At 42.4% G+C, this 17,230-nt stretch overlaps 2 protein-coding genes across 2 annotated transcripts in view; one reads left to right on the top strand and one right to left on the bottom strand.

The window, feature by feature from the left end:
• The first annotated feature begins 183 nt into the window (after positions 1–183).
• LOC119163815 (uncharacterized) lies at positions 184–10,345 on the top strand. The gene is made up of 5 exons (XM_075888927.1): positions 184–280; positions 1,106–3,855; positions 4,785–5,964; positions 7,749–8,096; positions 9,908–10,345. The coding sequence occupies exons 2-5, from the start codon at positions 1,109–1,111 to the stop codon at positions 9,941–9,943; spliced, it is 4,311 nt and encodes a 1,436-aa protein (XP_075745042.1). The 5' UTR covers positions 184–280; positions 1,106–1,108; the 3' UTR covers positions 9,944–10,345.
• A 4,047-nt stretch (positions 10,346–14,392) lies between these two features.
• coro (protein coronin) overlaps positions 14,393–17,230 on the bottom strand; it is a 45,036-nt gene continuing 42,198 nt past the window's right edge. The window contains exon 12 of the mRNA XM_037433089.2: positions 14,393–14,766. Coding sequence (XP_037288986.2) covers positions 14,491–14,766 — 276 coding nt within the window. The 3' untranslated portion in view covers positions 14,393–14,490. The remainder of the gene's footprint in view (positions 14,767–17,230) is intronic.

The raw sequence follows: 17,230 nt of genomic DNA, 5'->3' as shown, positions 1-17,230 counted from the left end.
CTTTGAGAAGTATTCAGTGCCAGTGCTTAGTCCTATTTTAACTTATAAAAAATATTTTGCAAAAAAAGTCACATAATTGTTACGTTGTAATAGCGAAAACGAGTGTAGCGTATCGCGTGCTTTGGCGCTGCAGGTTAGAGAGATTCCAAGCCGTTCATGCGCGATAAATCCAAATTCTGACAATCCAGTCGGTTGGCGATCCAGTGGTTCTGTCATTATCAAGTACCATTTTTTGCAGCTTGAATTTTTCCATCGAAAGAGGGAAGAATATACGTCAAAGGTACTGTACAGATATTTCAAGTTTTTGTTCGCACATCTCTGCTATCGATGGCTGTATCGTATCAGAGTTTTGTGTGCGCGTGGTCTTATCTCTATCGCTCGCGCCGTGCGCGTTCTGAAAGTTTGTTTTTACTGGTGAACAGTGCACACTCTGCGTTTGCTTATCGAAATGAGAGGCAACTCCACGTGCAAAAGATGCGTGTATTGTGATCTGCAATAAAGCTTTCCAGCCACACTTTGACAGCCATGAATTGGCTTATTTGTACCACGTACTTATAGTCTATGCGGCAGCAATGTTCTATGCGGCTACGGAATAACAGTACGCTGCCTCGGAATAAACGTAAAAAGAGGTCATGTTTCTCTGTCGAAGATGGTGTTCTACGGGAAAAAAAATTCTGTTCTACGGGAAATACGACGCGCGCCATAATTTTTTAGCAGCATTGTGACTTCTCTTACCGGTACTCGTAGTTTCTTTTTATGTTTCTCAGTGCTGTGCTCATCAAAGAGAATTCAAATTTCATGGCATGAATTTCTGAGATTTGTAAACGAAGCAAGAAAATTGAGTTTGTTGTCGGTAAATTTGTAGGAAGTAAAACGTTTATTGTGACCTCTAGGCTCTGTGAAAAAAAATTACTGCATACACGATCGAGTGGATGCACGAGAAGGAAAATGACACAGCGTGTGATGCAGAAATTGCGTTGCTTGCCTTGTTGCGTAAAATGTCTCAGGCATGCTCGCGCTAATGTTAAGGGCCACCAGCTTGCTCACTGTTACGGTCTGTGTTCCGAACGTGCTAACGCTCTTGCGTCATTTTCTGGCTTTACAGAGCATGTCCACAGATGAGCGACACCTGCTCATCATGGTTGAAAGGTTGCCCGATGAGATTGCACAAGTATACAGCCGAACAAAACACAAGAAGCCATCTCAGCACAGAAACTCCTTCAAGCATCGCAAGTTGAAAGACAAAGGTGGAGACCATGGCAAAAGCGATGGTGAAGTATTGTCTCCGGCGGCACGTGAAAACAGAAAGCCCACTACTGTGTCACCGTCTCGTCTGCCTATGTCATTGCCAATGTACAGTCGTAGCATTAGTTTGCCATTAACGCACGAGGAGAAAACAGAAGCCTGCAATCAAAGTTTGAAAGTCAAGGTCAAAGTCGAGCCTAGAGTGAAAGTAAAGATTAAATCAAAAAAAAGAGGAGGGTCTCATGAGTCAAACAAGGTGTTGCGGAAGATCAAGATACGCAGGATCTCCAATGATGTGTTGCCACCCAGCACACCTGAAACTGATGCGAACCCTGATGTGAAAGCTCTTTTTACCAAAGATGATGAAGAAGGTAGTAGCAAAGAACCATCTGAAAAGTATGAAATTGTTTCATCATCTGGAAAGGTAACAAACATTCATGAGGAATCTGGTGCCGCTAGTGAAGAATCTGGTGCTGCTAGTGTGTTTGAGCAGACCACTGTTACGAAAGGCAACGTCGAGGCCTGGCTTAGAGGTCATGTTGGTGAGTCAAGCGAACGAGTAAAAGAAAACACAAACAGCTTTTCAGAAGAATCAGTCTTCAAGGAAACTAACACATCAGATGAATCTTCAGTCAACCAAGACACTGAGTCATACAACAGTGACCATGAGGAGGAGCTAGTGGAAAGTGATGGGACACAGAGAACAGAGATTGATGCCGCCGATTGCACAAGTTCAGACACTGAGATTGATGAGGCAGAACAATGTCAGCCAGAAGTAGCCAGCTTTGTTGATGTAAATACTGCAGCATCGATGTCGGATGAAGAATCCTCTCATAGCGACATGCTGCGCGAGTGCTCTACTGCATTGGACGACATAGTGTCAGAAGTGTGTGCCAAGAAAAATTTGCCAGTAGAAGAAGATGGGGACAGCTCTGATAATAACTGTGCTGAAGACATGGCGACAGAAGCAGGGCTGCGTGATTCACCTTCACCATCTGTGGATATGAAAGACACATCAGCACAACCAAGTGAGACAATAGAAGAAGCAATCATAGCTGAAGTACTTGATGACTCTGATAAATTGTGTGTTGGTGAGCAGAACCAAGCTGTGTTGCCCATAGATGTCATTGACATCACTGATGACACAGTTGTACTGACCTCTCTAGTGGGAGAATCCCAACCATGTGCAAGAACAGATGTGCCACCTAATTCGTCTGCAAGTGACTCAAACTCCGGCAAAACATCACGTGCGGTGACTGTACTGCGTGATTCACCTTCACCATCTGTGGAAATGAAAGACACATCAGCACAACCAAGTGAGACAATAGAAGAAGCAATCATAGCTGAAGTACTTGATGACTCTGATAAATTGTGTGTTGGTGAGCAGAACCAAGCTATGTTGCCCATAGATGTCATTGACATCACTGATGACACAGTTGTACTGACCTCTCTAGTGGGAGAATCCCAACCATGTGCAAGAACAGATGTGCCACCTAATTCATCTGCAAGTGACTCAAACTCCGGCAAAACATCACGTGCGGTGACTGTTGTAGACCTCACGAGTGATGACGTTGACTGCTATGTTGTCAGCCCTGAGAACTGTAATGATGAGACAGCTAACCCTGAAATGACAACTGCCCCTGAGGTGACAGTGTCACCTAAGGCAACGACCCCTGAGATGACAGGTGCTGCTGAGGTGACTGCCTCCACGGGCATGACAGGGGTCTGCATGGCAGCGGCCAAAGAACTTGATCAATTTGCTAACGAGACCATTTTGGAGAGTTGGGACGTAGAGGCAGAGTCGATCCTAGAGTGTGCAGGAGAATATTTAGGCCACCTAGAAAAGTGTTTGACAAGCCTGGATCTAATGCAAGAAGCAATGAAGAGCATGCTTGTCACTTCACTTCAGAAAAAGGGTCATGTGCTCAAGCAAATCTTCGTGCTGCTGAAAAAATTGCTTCGTCACCCTGAGCAACTGAATAGAGTACAATCTATAGAATCTGGCTTTTGTGTTCTTTTGGGAATCGAAACCCCATTGAAAATGTTGCCCGGCTCTCAGATCCCTGGCCTAGAAGAAAAGGAACCAAATAACGCTACCAAGGCTCTTATCCAACGACTTTCGGTTGCAGTAAATGATGACCACGCAAGAGTCCCAGTCGAAACGACCTCTATAGCCCAAGAAGTTCCTTCGGTTGAGCACAGACTTCCACAGCGGGCAAACAGCGCAAATGAATGTGGTATGAATGCTGTCAATGCGAGGTACTTTAGAGGGAATTTCGTTCCACCACCATATCAGCGTCCACGAATGACATGGAGGAATCTAGTGGCTGTTGCCAATAGAGAGCGCCAATGTGCAGCATTTAGGGCTGCAACTGCCACTATGCCAATGGCTTTGCAGGCAAGTCAAAGGAGACTTCCACTAAGGATGCCATCATTAATCCAAAGCAATAGAGTAGCAGCACCAGTAATTTCCCGTGTAAATTTGGAGAGCCGCGTCAGTCTTCATTGTGACAGGTCATCGTCGTCACAGTCAACATGCGGTGTTCCACAACAGCAACTCGTCTCAAGAGGCACAACACAGCAGTTCAATTCGAAAAGCACTACAGTATCGTGAGTATAGTGTTTCTCTTGCTAAAGAATCTCCCACACACACATGTAGAGAAACGAAATACGAAATGATAGTCTAATTTTGTTATGATGAAGTGATATCTGGCTCAACGATATTATATGCTTTATTACTTTTGTGCTGATGCAGGTTAGGCATGGCTAATGTTTAGTAAAACATATTGCAGATCTTATCGATGTGCAATTAATATAATGGTGGTGCAGTAAAAAAATCATAGCATATCCACAGAGTGAATAATGATGAGTGCAGCGAAGTTTCGAAGGGTTTTATCGCCAAACTGTCAATCATCTGCTGGCCGCATCCGTCTGTCCTTCTGTTTGTATGTATGTCCGTCTGTTTGTTGGTCCGTCCATCTAGTAAACACTCCAAGTACCGTCATCCTGTAGATATTCCAAGGACTAAAACTAGAGGTGGCTACCACATGCAGGAGACGCACGACCCACGCCTTAAGGAGCTTTGCCCCTAGAAGCAACAGACGAGTGCACCTGTCCCTGTTGACTTAAGCTGTCTTTTGCTGTGCCACAAATCTAGTATTAGTCTTATGCTTACTTGATTAGATCTGGTAATGCCAATGTTAGTCACATTGAGGTTTGTCTGTATATTTAACTAAAGGCTTGAGGTGTACTTGGGGAAAGAGATGAGTAGGAGCATAGATGTTATGGTGGCTTACCATAGGAACTGGCCACCTTAGGACTGCACTTCTCCCAGAGTGCCATCAGTTTTGCCTGCAGGAGATGATGCACCTATAAGGTTTGTATACCGGCTCACTCGCTTCCTGTGAGCAGTCTCTTTAACTAGGAGGTATTCTTCCCACTTTCTTTTTCTCTCAGAGTGGCTGGGTGCCAAAGTTAGGACAGTTGTTATGGAGTGACCCATGCAGGAAAACTTACCGTTTTCATTCTGCTTCATCCAGGAATTTGCAGCCAGTCGTACAGAGGCAAATCCACCATGGTCAACCAATGCCCAGGCAAGGCAGTGACCCGAACGTCTCCACATTACTAAAGGAGTTGAAGCAGATTGCGAGTCCTTCATCTTCAAGCAACACTACGGTTTCAAGGGAGAAAGCTGTCACTGTGGAGGCCAAACAGGTGCAACCTTCAAGGCAAGCTACTGTAGCTTCAACCAGTGTTGCTGCATCTACACTGCTCTCTGTCACATCAGCATCCCTGGGCCGCCAAATCTCAGTGTTGCCAGTGGCCACGGCAGGATGCAGTGGCAAGGTCATAGCACTACCTGCAAACGTGACACTCTTGCCTGCTACAACATCGGTTTCAGCCGCTACGTCGTCTGCCACAACCACAAACACCACCAGCGTAGTGGGAGGAGCAAAAGCAGTCTCAGAGGTCTCGCCTTCCAGGTCGAGTCCGCATAGCATTCTGCAAAAGCTCCAGCAAAACCTGGGTCTGACGGTGAGGCCAGTACAGCAGAAGGAGAAGCTAGACAAAGACAGTACTGCTGCGTATGGAAGTCCGTCACAGAAAAACATTCCCACTGATGTCGCCACTTCTTCAAGTGAAACAGCGGTGTCCAGGAACAGTGTCATTACCATACCTTCGGGTCTGAGCATAACAAGTGCACCAACAAGGGTGTCTACAGCTGATAAGACAGCAAACAAGACATCCGAACAAGTAGCAGTTATAGAGCTTGGCAAGGTAGGCCAACGCCAATTGCCTTTTCAGACTGCCAAACCAACAATAGCATCAGCAGTCAGCACTGCATCAGGCATGCGTGTCAACACGGCCATGTTGCAGCCCACAAGCCTTGCAGCAACACAAGCTACTCTTCAAAGAACAATAAACACGAGTGGGTCAGCTCCAAGAACAGTGCCCCCTCAGCACCAAAGGCCCGTTGGCAACAGCAAACATGTGGTCGATTGGAGGCCCACACAGAGTCTCCCAGCACATCCTTCCCCTAAAGTGTCTGGTGCTGCGACAATAGTTTCAGGTTCAAGGTGTGCGGCGCCACCTGCATTGAAATCCACTACCATTACGACAACTTCCCACAGACTGTTGTTACCAAGGCTGCCTGCGGGAGTGGTTCGTCCGGCTAGCACAGTTCCTAGGCATAGTGCACCTCAGCAGCCACCTATACAGGTATATAATCTTATGTATCCGACTTCCTACATGCATATAATGATATCCTGTTGCAATTTGTTATTGCAGCCATTTACAGTTGTATTCCCGTTCTTAGTGATCTTTCATCACTTTCATTATAAAAAAAAGGGATGTTAGCAAGCTGGTGCATCTCAACAAGCTTGTAGTTGTGAGTGTCAAGACTAAGTGTCACGACTTGTCAGCAAAATGAGTAAAAGGGGGTATCAGCAATATTGAGCATGTCTAAAATATCTTTTCAGTTTAACAATTTCAGTTTATTCAGAATTGAAATACAAGTGATACAAGTGCATGTGTTATGTACAAATACAGAAGGAGGTCTCAAAGGCGCGAGACTGTGAGTGAGACCTCCTATAAAATCATACATGAGAGATACAATGCAATAGTAAAGAGGGGTAAGGAAAGAAAATTTAAGGTATACAAAATGTACAGATAAACACGAAATAGCGAACGTAAGTTATAAAACGTTCTCTGTTATGATTCCTGTATTAACAAATCTTGTCACTCAAGAGGGAAAATAAAGTTTTGCACACCTAAAATTTCTTTTTAAATCTAAAAATGTACTAAGACACATTGCCGGGCTAGTTGGTTGGGGTTCATCATTTAAAAGGGTATAGCACACCACGACAGGGACACAAAAACAGAGAGACACACACACACACAGCGCACGAAATGTAAGCTGAAACTCAACCATTCACTTTCTACTGAGCACTCGTAAGCTGGACCTATCAGGTATGAGTACCCTGGCCTAATGAGCTATTTTCAAACTAAAACTGCACTGAGGACGAAACATCAGAGTTAAAGGCGAGGCGGTTGCAAACCAACAATGCACTTTTTCGTTCTTGTTCCACCCTGGTGTCTCGTCTTCAGCAGAGTTCTAGTGTGTAAATAATGTTTTACCAACTATCCTCCCAACGTATCTTTAAAAGGCCTGCAACACTTTTTCAAGTAGCCACAGAATGGATTCACTTTAGGAACTTATTGCTTCTGGAATTTACCGCTACAAAAATTTTTAGAATCCGTCCAGTACGAGCTGAATTAATAAGATTTGTCGCACGCTGCAATTGCATTTTCTCTCTCGTCTTGACAAAAGTGCTGGAAGCTTAGCAGGAAGGGTTGGCATGGGAAAAGACAGTACGCCTCGTGACCTTGAGCACATTTCCCTTTCTCTGTTTTTTTCTTCGAACACACGACTTTCCAGTGCAATCACGCACATGAACAAATTGTGGCTCCCACAGTGGCCTGAGTAATGACCAAGTGCATCAAGCTCAAATCAATCAATGGTTGATACGACTGTGACGAGGAATTTTTGAGCTTGTATCTTCATTTTCCGAGAAAAGAGTAAGCAATTTTCGACCGACTTTGAAAGTTTATTGTGAATGTCAGGTTATGTGCTGTGCCATAATATTTGTATTGTGTGCTCTTGTGAGCCTCAACTACTGATCAGCAGCGTTTTCTGACCATACTCAAAAAGTGTTGCCAGGCACCTTTAATAACGAATCCCAATATCTGCTTGCAGAAATACCTTCTAGATTCACTTTTTTCTTAGAACATTCAATGAATCGAATGCTTTGACTGCTGTTTCTTTTGCTGCTGTTTCATCTGAATTGAAAAGAAGTGGTAATTTTACAAGCTGTTCCATCTTTCGGATTTGTATGTTCAAATCATGCGGCATTTGAATATGCAGCATGACTTGAGCAAGCCCTTTCTCAAGGTTGACACGTGTGCGTAGATTAAGCGTAGTTGTCTTTTGTTTTATTTGATAGGCTGCCGCAAGCGTTGCACCAGTATCAGTGCAAACTACAACGCTGCAGAATGCTCGGTGGCCTCAGCACCAGCAGAATGTGCAGTTGGGCGTGGTTGTTCCTGGACTTCGCGTGGTGCAGGCGCCCAGCTTTCAAGGCAGAGCGGTGGCTATACCACCGCCACCGCCCCTCCAATGGTGTAGTTCCACTGTGACAGTTGGGAGACCTGTTGGCGTCAATGTCTGGCGCCCGCACGTCGCAGTTCCTCCATTCCCGTGGGGAGGCTTTGCACCACAAGACCCTCGCCTTGTGGCTGGGGCACACCCAAGCGGACGAGTGCTTCCTGGGCAAGCCGCACCTGCACAGCAGGTGTCTACACAATTTCTCGTCCTCAACCTTCCAACATGATTTGTTGGACTGTACATGCCTAATATGTACAGTCGAGCCCAATAAGAGTTGCAACGTGCTTCCCGTGATCAAAGTGGCGCCAACACTGTGCAACGGCGCTGATATAGACAGCAATCAGTGACAGTGGCGTAAACTCTGTCTCGACAGCTGATGTGTTCAATTATCCTGCTCAACGACACTGCAGTAACGTAAAAAATGGATATGGTAGCCATTTATAGTTCACCATTGTAAGAAGTGCACACGTGTTCCCATGTTTCAAAGAACAAAATTTATAGGAAAATAGAAGAAGGAAGGGGAAATTTTAGGAGCCCTTTGGATCCATAACGAGGGTGAAAATTGTGTCAGTTCACCCTCTCTCCTGCTAATGAAGAAAGAAATAGACTTCTTGAAAAAAAGATTGTGATTAACGAGTGTTTTATGCGCACATGTTAGTTCAAAAAAATTATAAAAAGCTGGTTTTCTTGCAATAAACACTTAAATTGGCAGTCACTGCTTGTCCTGTGGTCTTCACTTTTTTTTGTCCTTTTTTCATTCGCACTGAAACTTTCTTTGCTCTAGTTCTGCCTTCAACTTACTACTACTACTTTATAACCAATTTCATATTTCTCAAAAAGTTACAGTGTAGGCTTGGGGCTCCCTCAACCATGGCCACAGTGTTGCAACTCATATCGAGCACCACTGTACTTAGAGGCCTCTTTTTAAAATAATAATGCAGCGATGGGCTCTTCACGGGAAGGGTTCCATTCTCTCATTTGACCCTACCATGTGTTTGCTAATTAAAAAGCTAATTTATACAGTCCAATTAATTACTAACATGTCATTAGTCATCTTAAGATGACTGCCACTAAAGAAAAAATTGTGAAAGTGGCAAGTATAATTTTTTTTTACTTTTGAGGATTTTCGTATGCATTTCTTGAAACACCTGATTTGTGTTTGTATGTGTGTGTGTACAATTTTACTGATAAATTAGGTTCAGAGTACTTTCTTTCTTCAAATACATTGCATGCAAGTATGTTGGCAGAGCCTTCTTCACTGCCATCTTATGCTTCCTGCTGTAGTTTGTGTTATCCCAAGGCATTGTATTGCAATGTCGCGTCTAGGTTGCTGAAACTTAAAGCAAAAGTTAATAGATGGTTCACAGCCCGCTGGTAAAGTGCTCCTAACATCCCTCTTTTTATTTTCATTATTTTAGCTTAGTTTTAGCAACGCAGCTAGAACAAGCTTATTTGTAATGCACTTTTGTGTTTGCAAATTGCTTGTACCTTTTTTATTGGCATGCACCACTCACTGGAATTGCTTGATTTAGTCTTTTGCACTCTCTGCCCACTCTCTGCAGTCTTTTAGGCGATGGGAGCATTGTGTTAAGCATAATGCAAGACATTATTTAATGAAGGAGAGACCGTACACTTAGTTACAATTTTCAACTTACAACTGCAAAGAGGTTACTATCTTGGGTTGGCAAAGTGGATTAACCGTGCTTGTGTATAGTCACATGCAGCCATAATAATGCATGGAGCCCTGTGGTATTTAACCGTTTAAGAACCTCTCAGAAAAGGTTGCTTATTTCGTTCCACCGAATAAATTTCACAGATGAGACTTTGTGACAAAATTGGCTTGAATACTGACAGCCAATGTTCAAAAAGCAGATAGTTTGACTTACATACTTAAACATATCTTCTAAAGGGTTGTGTGTGTTGTTGATTGGCTAAGTATTGCGTGCTTGAAGCTGAAATACACTGTAAATGTGTTGCTTTTTTTCTCTCTCTCTTTAGCAAATATTGCCCCAGCCTCCACCATACAACAGATAACCCCCAAGTTCACCCTGGGCATCTCCTCTTCTGCCTTCTAGGTAGCATCGACTTTGATGGACCCTGGCAGTATTATGTTTCCAAGGCTAGGTTCATTTTTTGTATAGTGCATTTAATATTTTCTATATGCATGGTATGTATTGTAATTGGGTTCAGCTCATTTAGTATATTGAGTTCAAACAGCGTACGAATATGCCTAGTCTGGCTGACCAAAATTATGAAGCTGTTCTCTTCCTGTTGGGCTTGAGCAGGATACCAGATAAGCACATGTGTGACACCCAAGTCTCAAATACATGATAAGTAAAGCCTTTCTACTGGCAATGCTATAGAATTCCTAAAAAGTTGGTCTTATACTTGGCCTGACAAAGACTGGCTTCCTTGTCAAAATATTGACTATAAAGTACCCACTTGTCTACGTGCTGTTGACCACCTCAGGTTTCCAGGTACCAAAGTACTTACAGTGCTGGAATAATGGGTTTGTAAAAGAAATATCAAAACAGTTTTATGTGTTTAAAAGAATGTGCTTTGGTCAAAAAAAATTTTAATAATAATTCTTCAAAGTGCCGTGCATATAGCACAATCAGTTCTAGTGACTAATACATGTTTTGTCACTTGTGTTTATTAGTAAAGTTACATTAAGGGGTACATACTAGATTAACTATGTTTGCAATATCTCATGTGGCATGTGTTTCACTCCACTGACATAAAGCACGGCATGATGCGATAATTTATCCTTCAAAAAGTGGCCAACCAGGAGTATTACTTCGGATATACCTCTAGTGCTTTTTTGGCACTTCAGATAAAAGCCATTGTTTGCCCTCCTCTGTTATGCAGAAATACAGAGCATGTACATGAGCTCAGCAAAAAGGAGCAAGCCAAGTAATTTACTTATTAACACCTCAAACATCTTGGCATGGGGCTTACATGAGAGAAGAGGAACTTCCTGAGGGATTTCAAACGACTAACAACACAAATTCAGGAATCTAAACTTCTGTACTTGACATTCACCATGATAAGAGAGAATAGCATAGCACCTCCGAAGTGGCTGTACTTATAAGTTCATTTTCCCACGTTAAGTGTGCGCAAGCATTTGATCAGACCTGAATGTGAGCGGTCAATTCTTATGACTATGTTGAGCTTCAGGCATAGTCCTAATGCTTTCGGGTGAGAATATTCTCAACATATATACATCTTTATAGCACGTCTATGTGAGTTTATATCATTTATTCAAACAAACTGCACATTCAAAGCACGCAACTCAACTCGCTGCACTCACACCAATACAGTTGCTCATTGTGCAAAACTTGAATACTGAGCAAGCGGTTGTGCTAGAAGACCCGTTTTGTATTGCACTCCCAAGGACATGTGCAATGTTGAGTTCTAGCACTAATGGTTGGCCTAATGAAAACTTGGAGATTTGATGCAATTGAAAAAAAGAACAGTAGCGTTTATATCCTGTGCATTAAAACAATGGTGATCTTAAGACATACATCGAAACATATACTTGTGGCCTGACCTGCATTTTCCTTCTGTTATGTTTTAACGAGGAAATCAATTAATGGAGAGGGTGGTCGCAACTTATTCTGTAAAAGAACATTGGTTAAGTCGCAAACACCACTGAAATATATACCCAGAAACATGTGCTGTCTCATGACTGTTCAGCCTTTCAACTTTTCCCTTGGCACTACTTCTGCTTGGCTTGCACCTCGATCTTGTGTGCATAGATATGAGAAACGCTTCCCTTTTTTAATGCTTAGTATGTGTGTTGCTGTTGTCTTGATAGGGTATCCCACTTCTTTCAGGGATGTGTAGACAAAGACAGATTATTCTCTTACAGTACCTTTTTCATGTCACAAATGTTAGGTCTTATTGTAACATATCTTGTACATAACGCACTTGCAGAGGGATGTTGCATTAGTTTAACGTTAATGTCACCATTCAGAAGGCAAGATTACAATGTAAATAGCCTCTCATATCTGTGTTATACTGTTCGTAGTGTAAGAGAATGAACGTGAAGCTTTCGTTATGTGCTGTGTGAACAGCTTTTTTAAACTATATTGTCATCTTAAGGCTGTATTATTGTCACAGTATTTGTGAATAGAAGGTCCACCCCTTTATTTCTTGTATCATTTTGTATCTGTGCTATAACACTAGTCTAGTTATATTGTGTGTTTCTATCGCAATATTGTTCATGTCTTGTGAATAGTGTCTGCATCTTGTTAAATCACGTTGTCATGCACCTGGTACGAAACTTAAAGATTATGCAATGGGATAATGTTTTTATCACTTTAAGTTTCTTTTATCTTTGACATCTGACCTAAAGCACCTCACTCATATTGTGTACTCGTGCCAAATTGGCAGTAGTGACCTTCACATGGAATGCAGATTTCAAGATAGTATTTAACTGTACAATCTTCAACCAAGGCTGACCATGCTTTTTCATTGGTAATCGCCAATATCCAAGAAATAAAGCTTCGTCAGGAACAAAGAAAGGCAGAGCTCCTTGCTGAAAGTGCCAGCCACTATTTGGTAACCATTACCCATGTCTTCTGATTATCACATCTGTGCATCAAATCATTTGTGTAGGTTGTAAAACTTTACAAGATGTCCAATGTTATGCTTGTTTAGCAAACACATAGTTAGGCAAGATTCACATGGTTTATGAAGATAACTGCTGTTAAAACATGGAATCTTTCAAACCTTCATTTCTTGGATACTTGAGACATCTATTGCCTTTTCAGAATGGCCATATTATACATTATTTTTCTGCCCTTCTGCCAGCAAAATATTTGGTAATCATTATGTCATTATGCCAGTCTTTGAGGCAGATGATCATAAGTTTCAAGATGTGGATAAAAGAGCATTATATGACACAACAAAAATTTTTCGGATCATGCAGTTAAGGGTGCACCTTTACACTGCAACTGTGCATAACAGGTGAAGATGAACTGCTTGCGAAACCACAAGACTCAACCACCACAAAATGCAGTGTATGAACTGAAGCACAAGCCAGAGTCTGCAAACAAGTTTTCTGTCCTGCTGAAAGCAATTATGACTGGCTTTTTTTATAAAAACACCTGAATAATGGGACATTAAACACAAGACATTTCCATGGATTAAGCCATTTCTGTCAGCATCTGGTACTTGTTTCAAAACTTTATGACAATTCCACTGATAAGACCATTCACTTTAAAACCATTCAGTGCTGAATATTGTTGCTTTGGCTTTGCTTTGCCAAAAAATTTACACTCACGCACACCCACTAGATACAGTGTAGAGTCCCTTACTTGCACAGCTTGCAGCGTGTAAGCATGGATATGCACGTGGCAGGATGGGAACACTGTGAGCAAGTGTGATTGAATGTAGAGCATGATGTGTGCTATTGTGGTGGTTCGGCGTGCCTGCGTAGTGCCGGTGATCACAAGGTTTGTGGGTTTTATTCGCATCTCACCTGGCCCCATACCGAAAGGTTAAAGGGAAAAGTAACCCTAGCTTGTTTTGTACCTGTTCTAGAGAAATTCGATGCAGCATCTCTCATTGCCTCTAAATTCCATCTTTTAATTGGAGCAAAATGCTGTCTAGTTTGCACCTAGCTTCTGGAATGAGTATGGCCGAGAAAAATGTGCGTGTCTCTGTTGATGCTACTTATTCTTAGAAACCGTGTGTGTTTAGGATTTGCGTACTCTGGTGTTAAAAGGGTATTGACACAGAAATTTTGGCCTGGCCCTTTTTGCTAATATGTGTTGCCGGAGGTCTGTTAGTCTTAACACGGCACATCATTTGCTGCAGTGTGTGACAGATGATTAATTGCAGGCTCCTCATTACCAACCAGCTTCAGTTCTAAAAACGACAAGACACTGAGTGCGACTATCGCCACCAAGTGTGTGCAACTTTCAACCACGTCAGCACTCGGAACCGTGACGCAGTTCCACAGGGTCCGCATTGAGAAGTCCTTTTGAGCAGGACGCAGGACAGCAGTGTCGCCAAACACAAAAGTTTCAACGCATGAGCCATGACCACAGAGTCGCAAGCGGCTGCCGAGTAATAATCTGCTGGTGCAAACGCAGCAAAAGTAGCAGCTATGAGGTCTTAATTGTTGCAGCTTGGTCACGTGAAGAAACTAGGGGAAGTCACCAAGTGTCATCTTTGCAGGTGTCACTAGTGCGAGGGAGTCGATCGCTCACGTAAACTTCAAAATTAATTTATACCTTCCAACTATATTCACTGTCGATGTTTTGCAGATGGTATACACATTTTCACAGGAATCGATCGCGCAGGCCGTTTCGACCGCGAAATTTTGTCAGTACCTCTTTAAATGCCAGATTAGCAAACTTGTGTCATTTTTCACAAAATGGGCAGTTCACATTTGATCCATGGCAGGTATCCTAATTTGCAGTACTAATTAAAGTTAATGCAGTGTCATAAGACAGTCATTGAGAAAAAGAACTATTGCTAGTTCATCACACTTTACTTCACTGCTTAAAAAACAAAACAAAAGGATGCTGCGGTTGGTTACAAACCCTTACTGTAACAGGTGGTCGTGTTTCTTAAGCAGTTGTATGCAAGTTGAGTTGGGACCTTGTGCCATTCTCGCGGCTACGCACCATTGGGTTGGCAACTAGGCTATTCCAGGCACGATTCATGTTCTGCAGAAATAGCGTCATCTTGCCATTGCCACGCCTGCAATGATCACCGTGGGGCACATTGTCTGTTTTAGCAGCACCTTGCTGTGCTTTGCAGGGTAGGCTCCGTGGTGATGGATAATACAGGCTTGAACTTGTCACAGACTTGTGCAAGGCATGGCCATGTCCTGAGGCATTCTCCTGCAACAGGTTAGGATTAAATGTCTCTAGATCTTATTGCATCAATTCTACCTTAACTTGGCTGCATTTTCTCTCAGCTGCAGGTGTAAAGTAACGTTGAAAGTTGGGCGCGCTGGTGATATTTCACGTTTACTTATGAAGCAGCGCATGGAGACAAAGCACGAAAGGAACAAAAGGGACACTGCTGCACTCGTAACTAGTTCATTTCGGAAAAAGTACCACGCGTGACAATGACGTTCAGCAATGACGTTAGCCAAGCATGAGTTAGTCTAAGCAATTGCAAAATGTCCTTTTTGGAAAATATGTCGCGACTTGAACATCGTTGTCACAAGTGGTATGCCATCATGTTGTATATTAAGCATGTTTTTTTTTTTTTCAAAATAAACTAGTTGCAAGTGCAGCGGTGTCTCTTTTGTGCCTTGTCTCCGTGCACTGCTTCATTAGAAAACAAGTAGGTTTCAAGTTTATTTTCTGGTTTTGGTTTGATAGCAGATGATAGTGCCTATAATGCCTGGGCAAGCAGCATTGATTGCCCTGATCTGCACTGCAGACTGTAAGCATTAATTCAAGCTTGGAAGTACAAATGCAAACGGGATATGTTCCTTTTACCCTTACACACGCTTCGTTCAGCCTTGACTCTGGTATTGTATTTTAGCGCTTCAAAATCACAAGTGATGAAGCTTAAGCTTAGATGTTTTTCCCATCAGTGAGTTGAGTGTTCATTTTTTTATGTATTACAATTTGCAAAACTCTGGGTTTGCTCGCAGCTGCATTTAATCTGCAATTGAGTTTACAAAAGAACAATTAGCAAATGCAGTTTTCTCTTACTTGTCCTAAATCTGTAACATCGTAATATCGTGAACTCCAGCTGCACAAGCTACTAAGATTCACATTAGCCATGTGATTGCCACCAGATAATTTGTGCGAATGAATTATCAATTTGACTGGGTATTTTGGTCTGCAGGGCAATGTTCATGGAACTTCCCCATTTGTAAGTTACTGTGAAAAACGTAAATGCATGTGTGAAAAATGTCCACGTACTGCTGGAGATCGTAACTAACTTATTTTGCTTGTCTGTATCTATGTACATTTGTAAAAGAAAGAAACGCATGGCTTTAAGACACCTTATTCTCAATTAGCAATAAAGCTGTGCTTCAAGGAACCAGTGTTATGTATGTTTTAGCTTTGTATAACGATAAGTTGGGCATGAATTGTCTTAATGAGAATAAATTTCAGGAATGTCATGATTTATCTTTCTAATCGGCCTTCTCTGGTTACGTTAAAAGACCCCTGGCACCAAATTTGGAAACTCAAGATACCTGTGTTGTTTGAGAGTCCTCCATGCGAGGGGGTGGGGGGAGGGCACTTCTGACCAATTATTAGTGACAAGCGTTGCCTACGAGATATCTTAATTTGGTTTCAAAGTATGGATGCATGCTCATTCAAGTATTCAGGTGCAATTGACATTTTCGGTGGTTTGACGTAGATAGTTCCCTCGGGATGTTGCAAAAGTCAAGCAAGTATTATCGGCGCCAGAGCACATTTGCGGGGCGCGCACAATACGCCGTCTGACACTGGGAAAAGACTATTCTTCGTTCCCCCCCCCCTCGCTAGGTTTTGGCTGCTTAAGCCAGGAATGCTTTTCTTTTTTTCTGAGGAGGAAACACTCAAAGCATCCACATTGTTTCACTCGTCACCGAAGCTTGAGCGCACGTAGTCTTGGGCACTGCCCCACTGTGGGGCGATGGTATTTAGGCAAGCGTTTCGAACTGATGCAAAATCTCTCGAAATTAATAGTAGCATAAATTATACAATGTGTTAGACCATCTAGGATTCAATTTCGGCATTACCACACGCAAAGCTATAAATCGCTGTAAAAAAAGTCACAAACAAAACTTTCGCTATCAGGGGTCCTTTAAGACTTCAGAAATTCCAGAACTTCATGTGGTCGTTGCTGCAGATTTTCGCCAAACCAGAAGGCTTCCCTTTCAGTATTTTGTGTGTGTACACATATACATGTAGAGATTTTATGCACATGAGTGTCACTTTCTTTTCTCTTACTCAGACTTATACTAAATGTCTTGTGTATCAGCCATTGCAAGTGTTTTAGAAATGATATACTGCACGCATAAAGTATTAAGGTATAACTCTGTGGCTTTGGTACACATGTAGTCATAGAAGTGTTAGTGCACAGCAGGTTTTTTTTTTTCCATGTAGATAATGAGTTTCACAGCAAAGGAGTGCATACTCTTTATGCAACATGATCATATAAGCAAAGCTGTTGCCACACTTTCTTTTTGTTAGGATGTCGCACAAAAATGTTGCCATACCAAAATTTCATTCACAGCGCTCAGATTGAATCGTTACGCCAATCTTTCAGTATAACGACTGGTACGTGCAGTTGCTTGAAATAACCACATCATGGCATTACGAATCTCGTCACCACATATAATTAACTCTGATG

This window comes from Rhipicephalus microplus, chromosome 3, assembly GCF_043290135.1.
Source record: "Rhipicephalus microplus isolate Deutch F79 chromosome 3, USDA_Rmic, whole genome shotgun sequence".
NCBI classification, from domain to species: Eukaryota; Metazoa; Arthropoda; class Arachnida; order Ixodida; family Ixodidae; genus Rhipicephalus; species Rhipicephalus microplus.
The sequence above is the reverse complement of the archived record's forward strand: the minus strand, read 5'-3'. Positions and strand labels throughout refer to the sequence as shown.

Coding starts and splice junctions, on each gene's coding strand:
- LOC119163815 (XM_075888927.1), top strand. CDS start 1,109: ATGTCCACAGATGAGCGACACCTGCTCATCATGGTTGAAAGGTTGCCC. Junction 3,856..4,784: donor TCGAAAAGCACTACAGTATC/GTGAGTATAGTG, acceptor TGCTTCATCCAG/GAATTTGCAGCCAGTCGTAC. Junction 5,965..7,748: donor CTCAGCAGCCACCTATACAG/GTATATAATCTT, acceptor TTTATTTGATAG/GCTGCCGCAAGCGTTGCACC.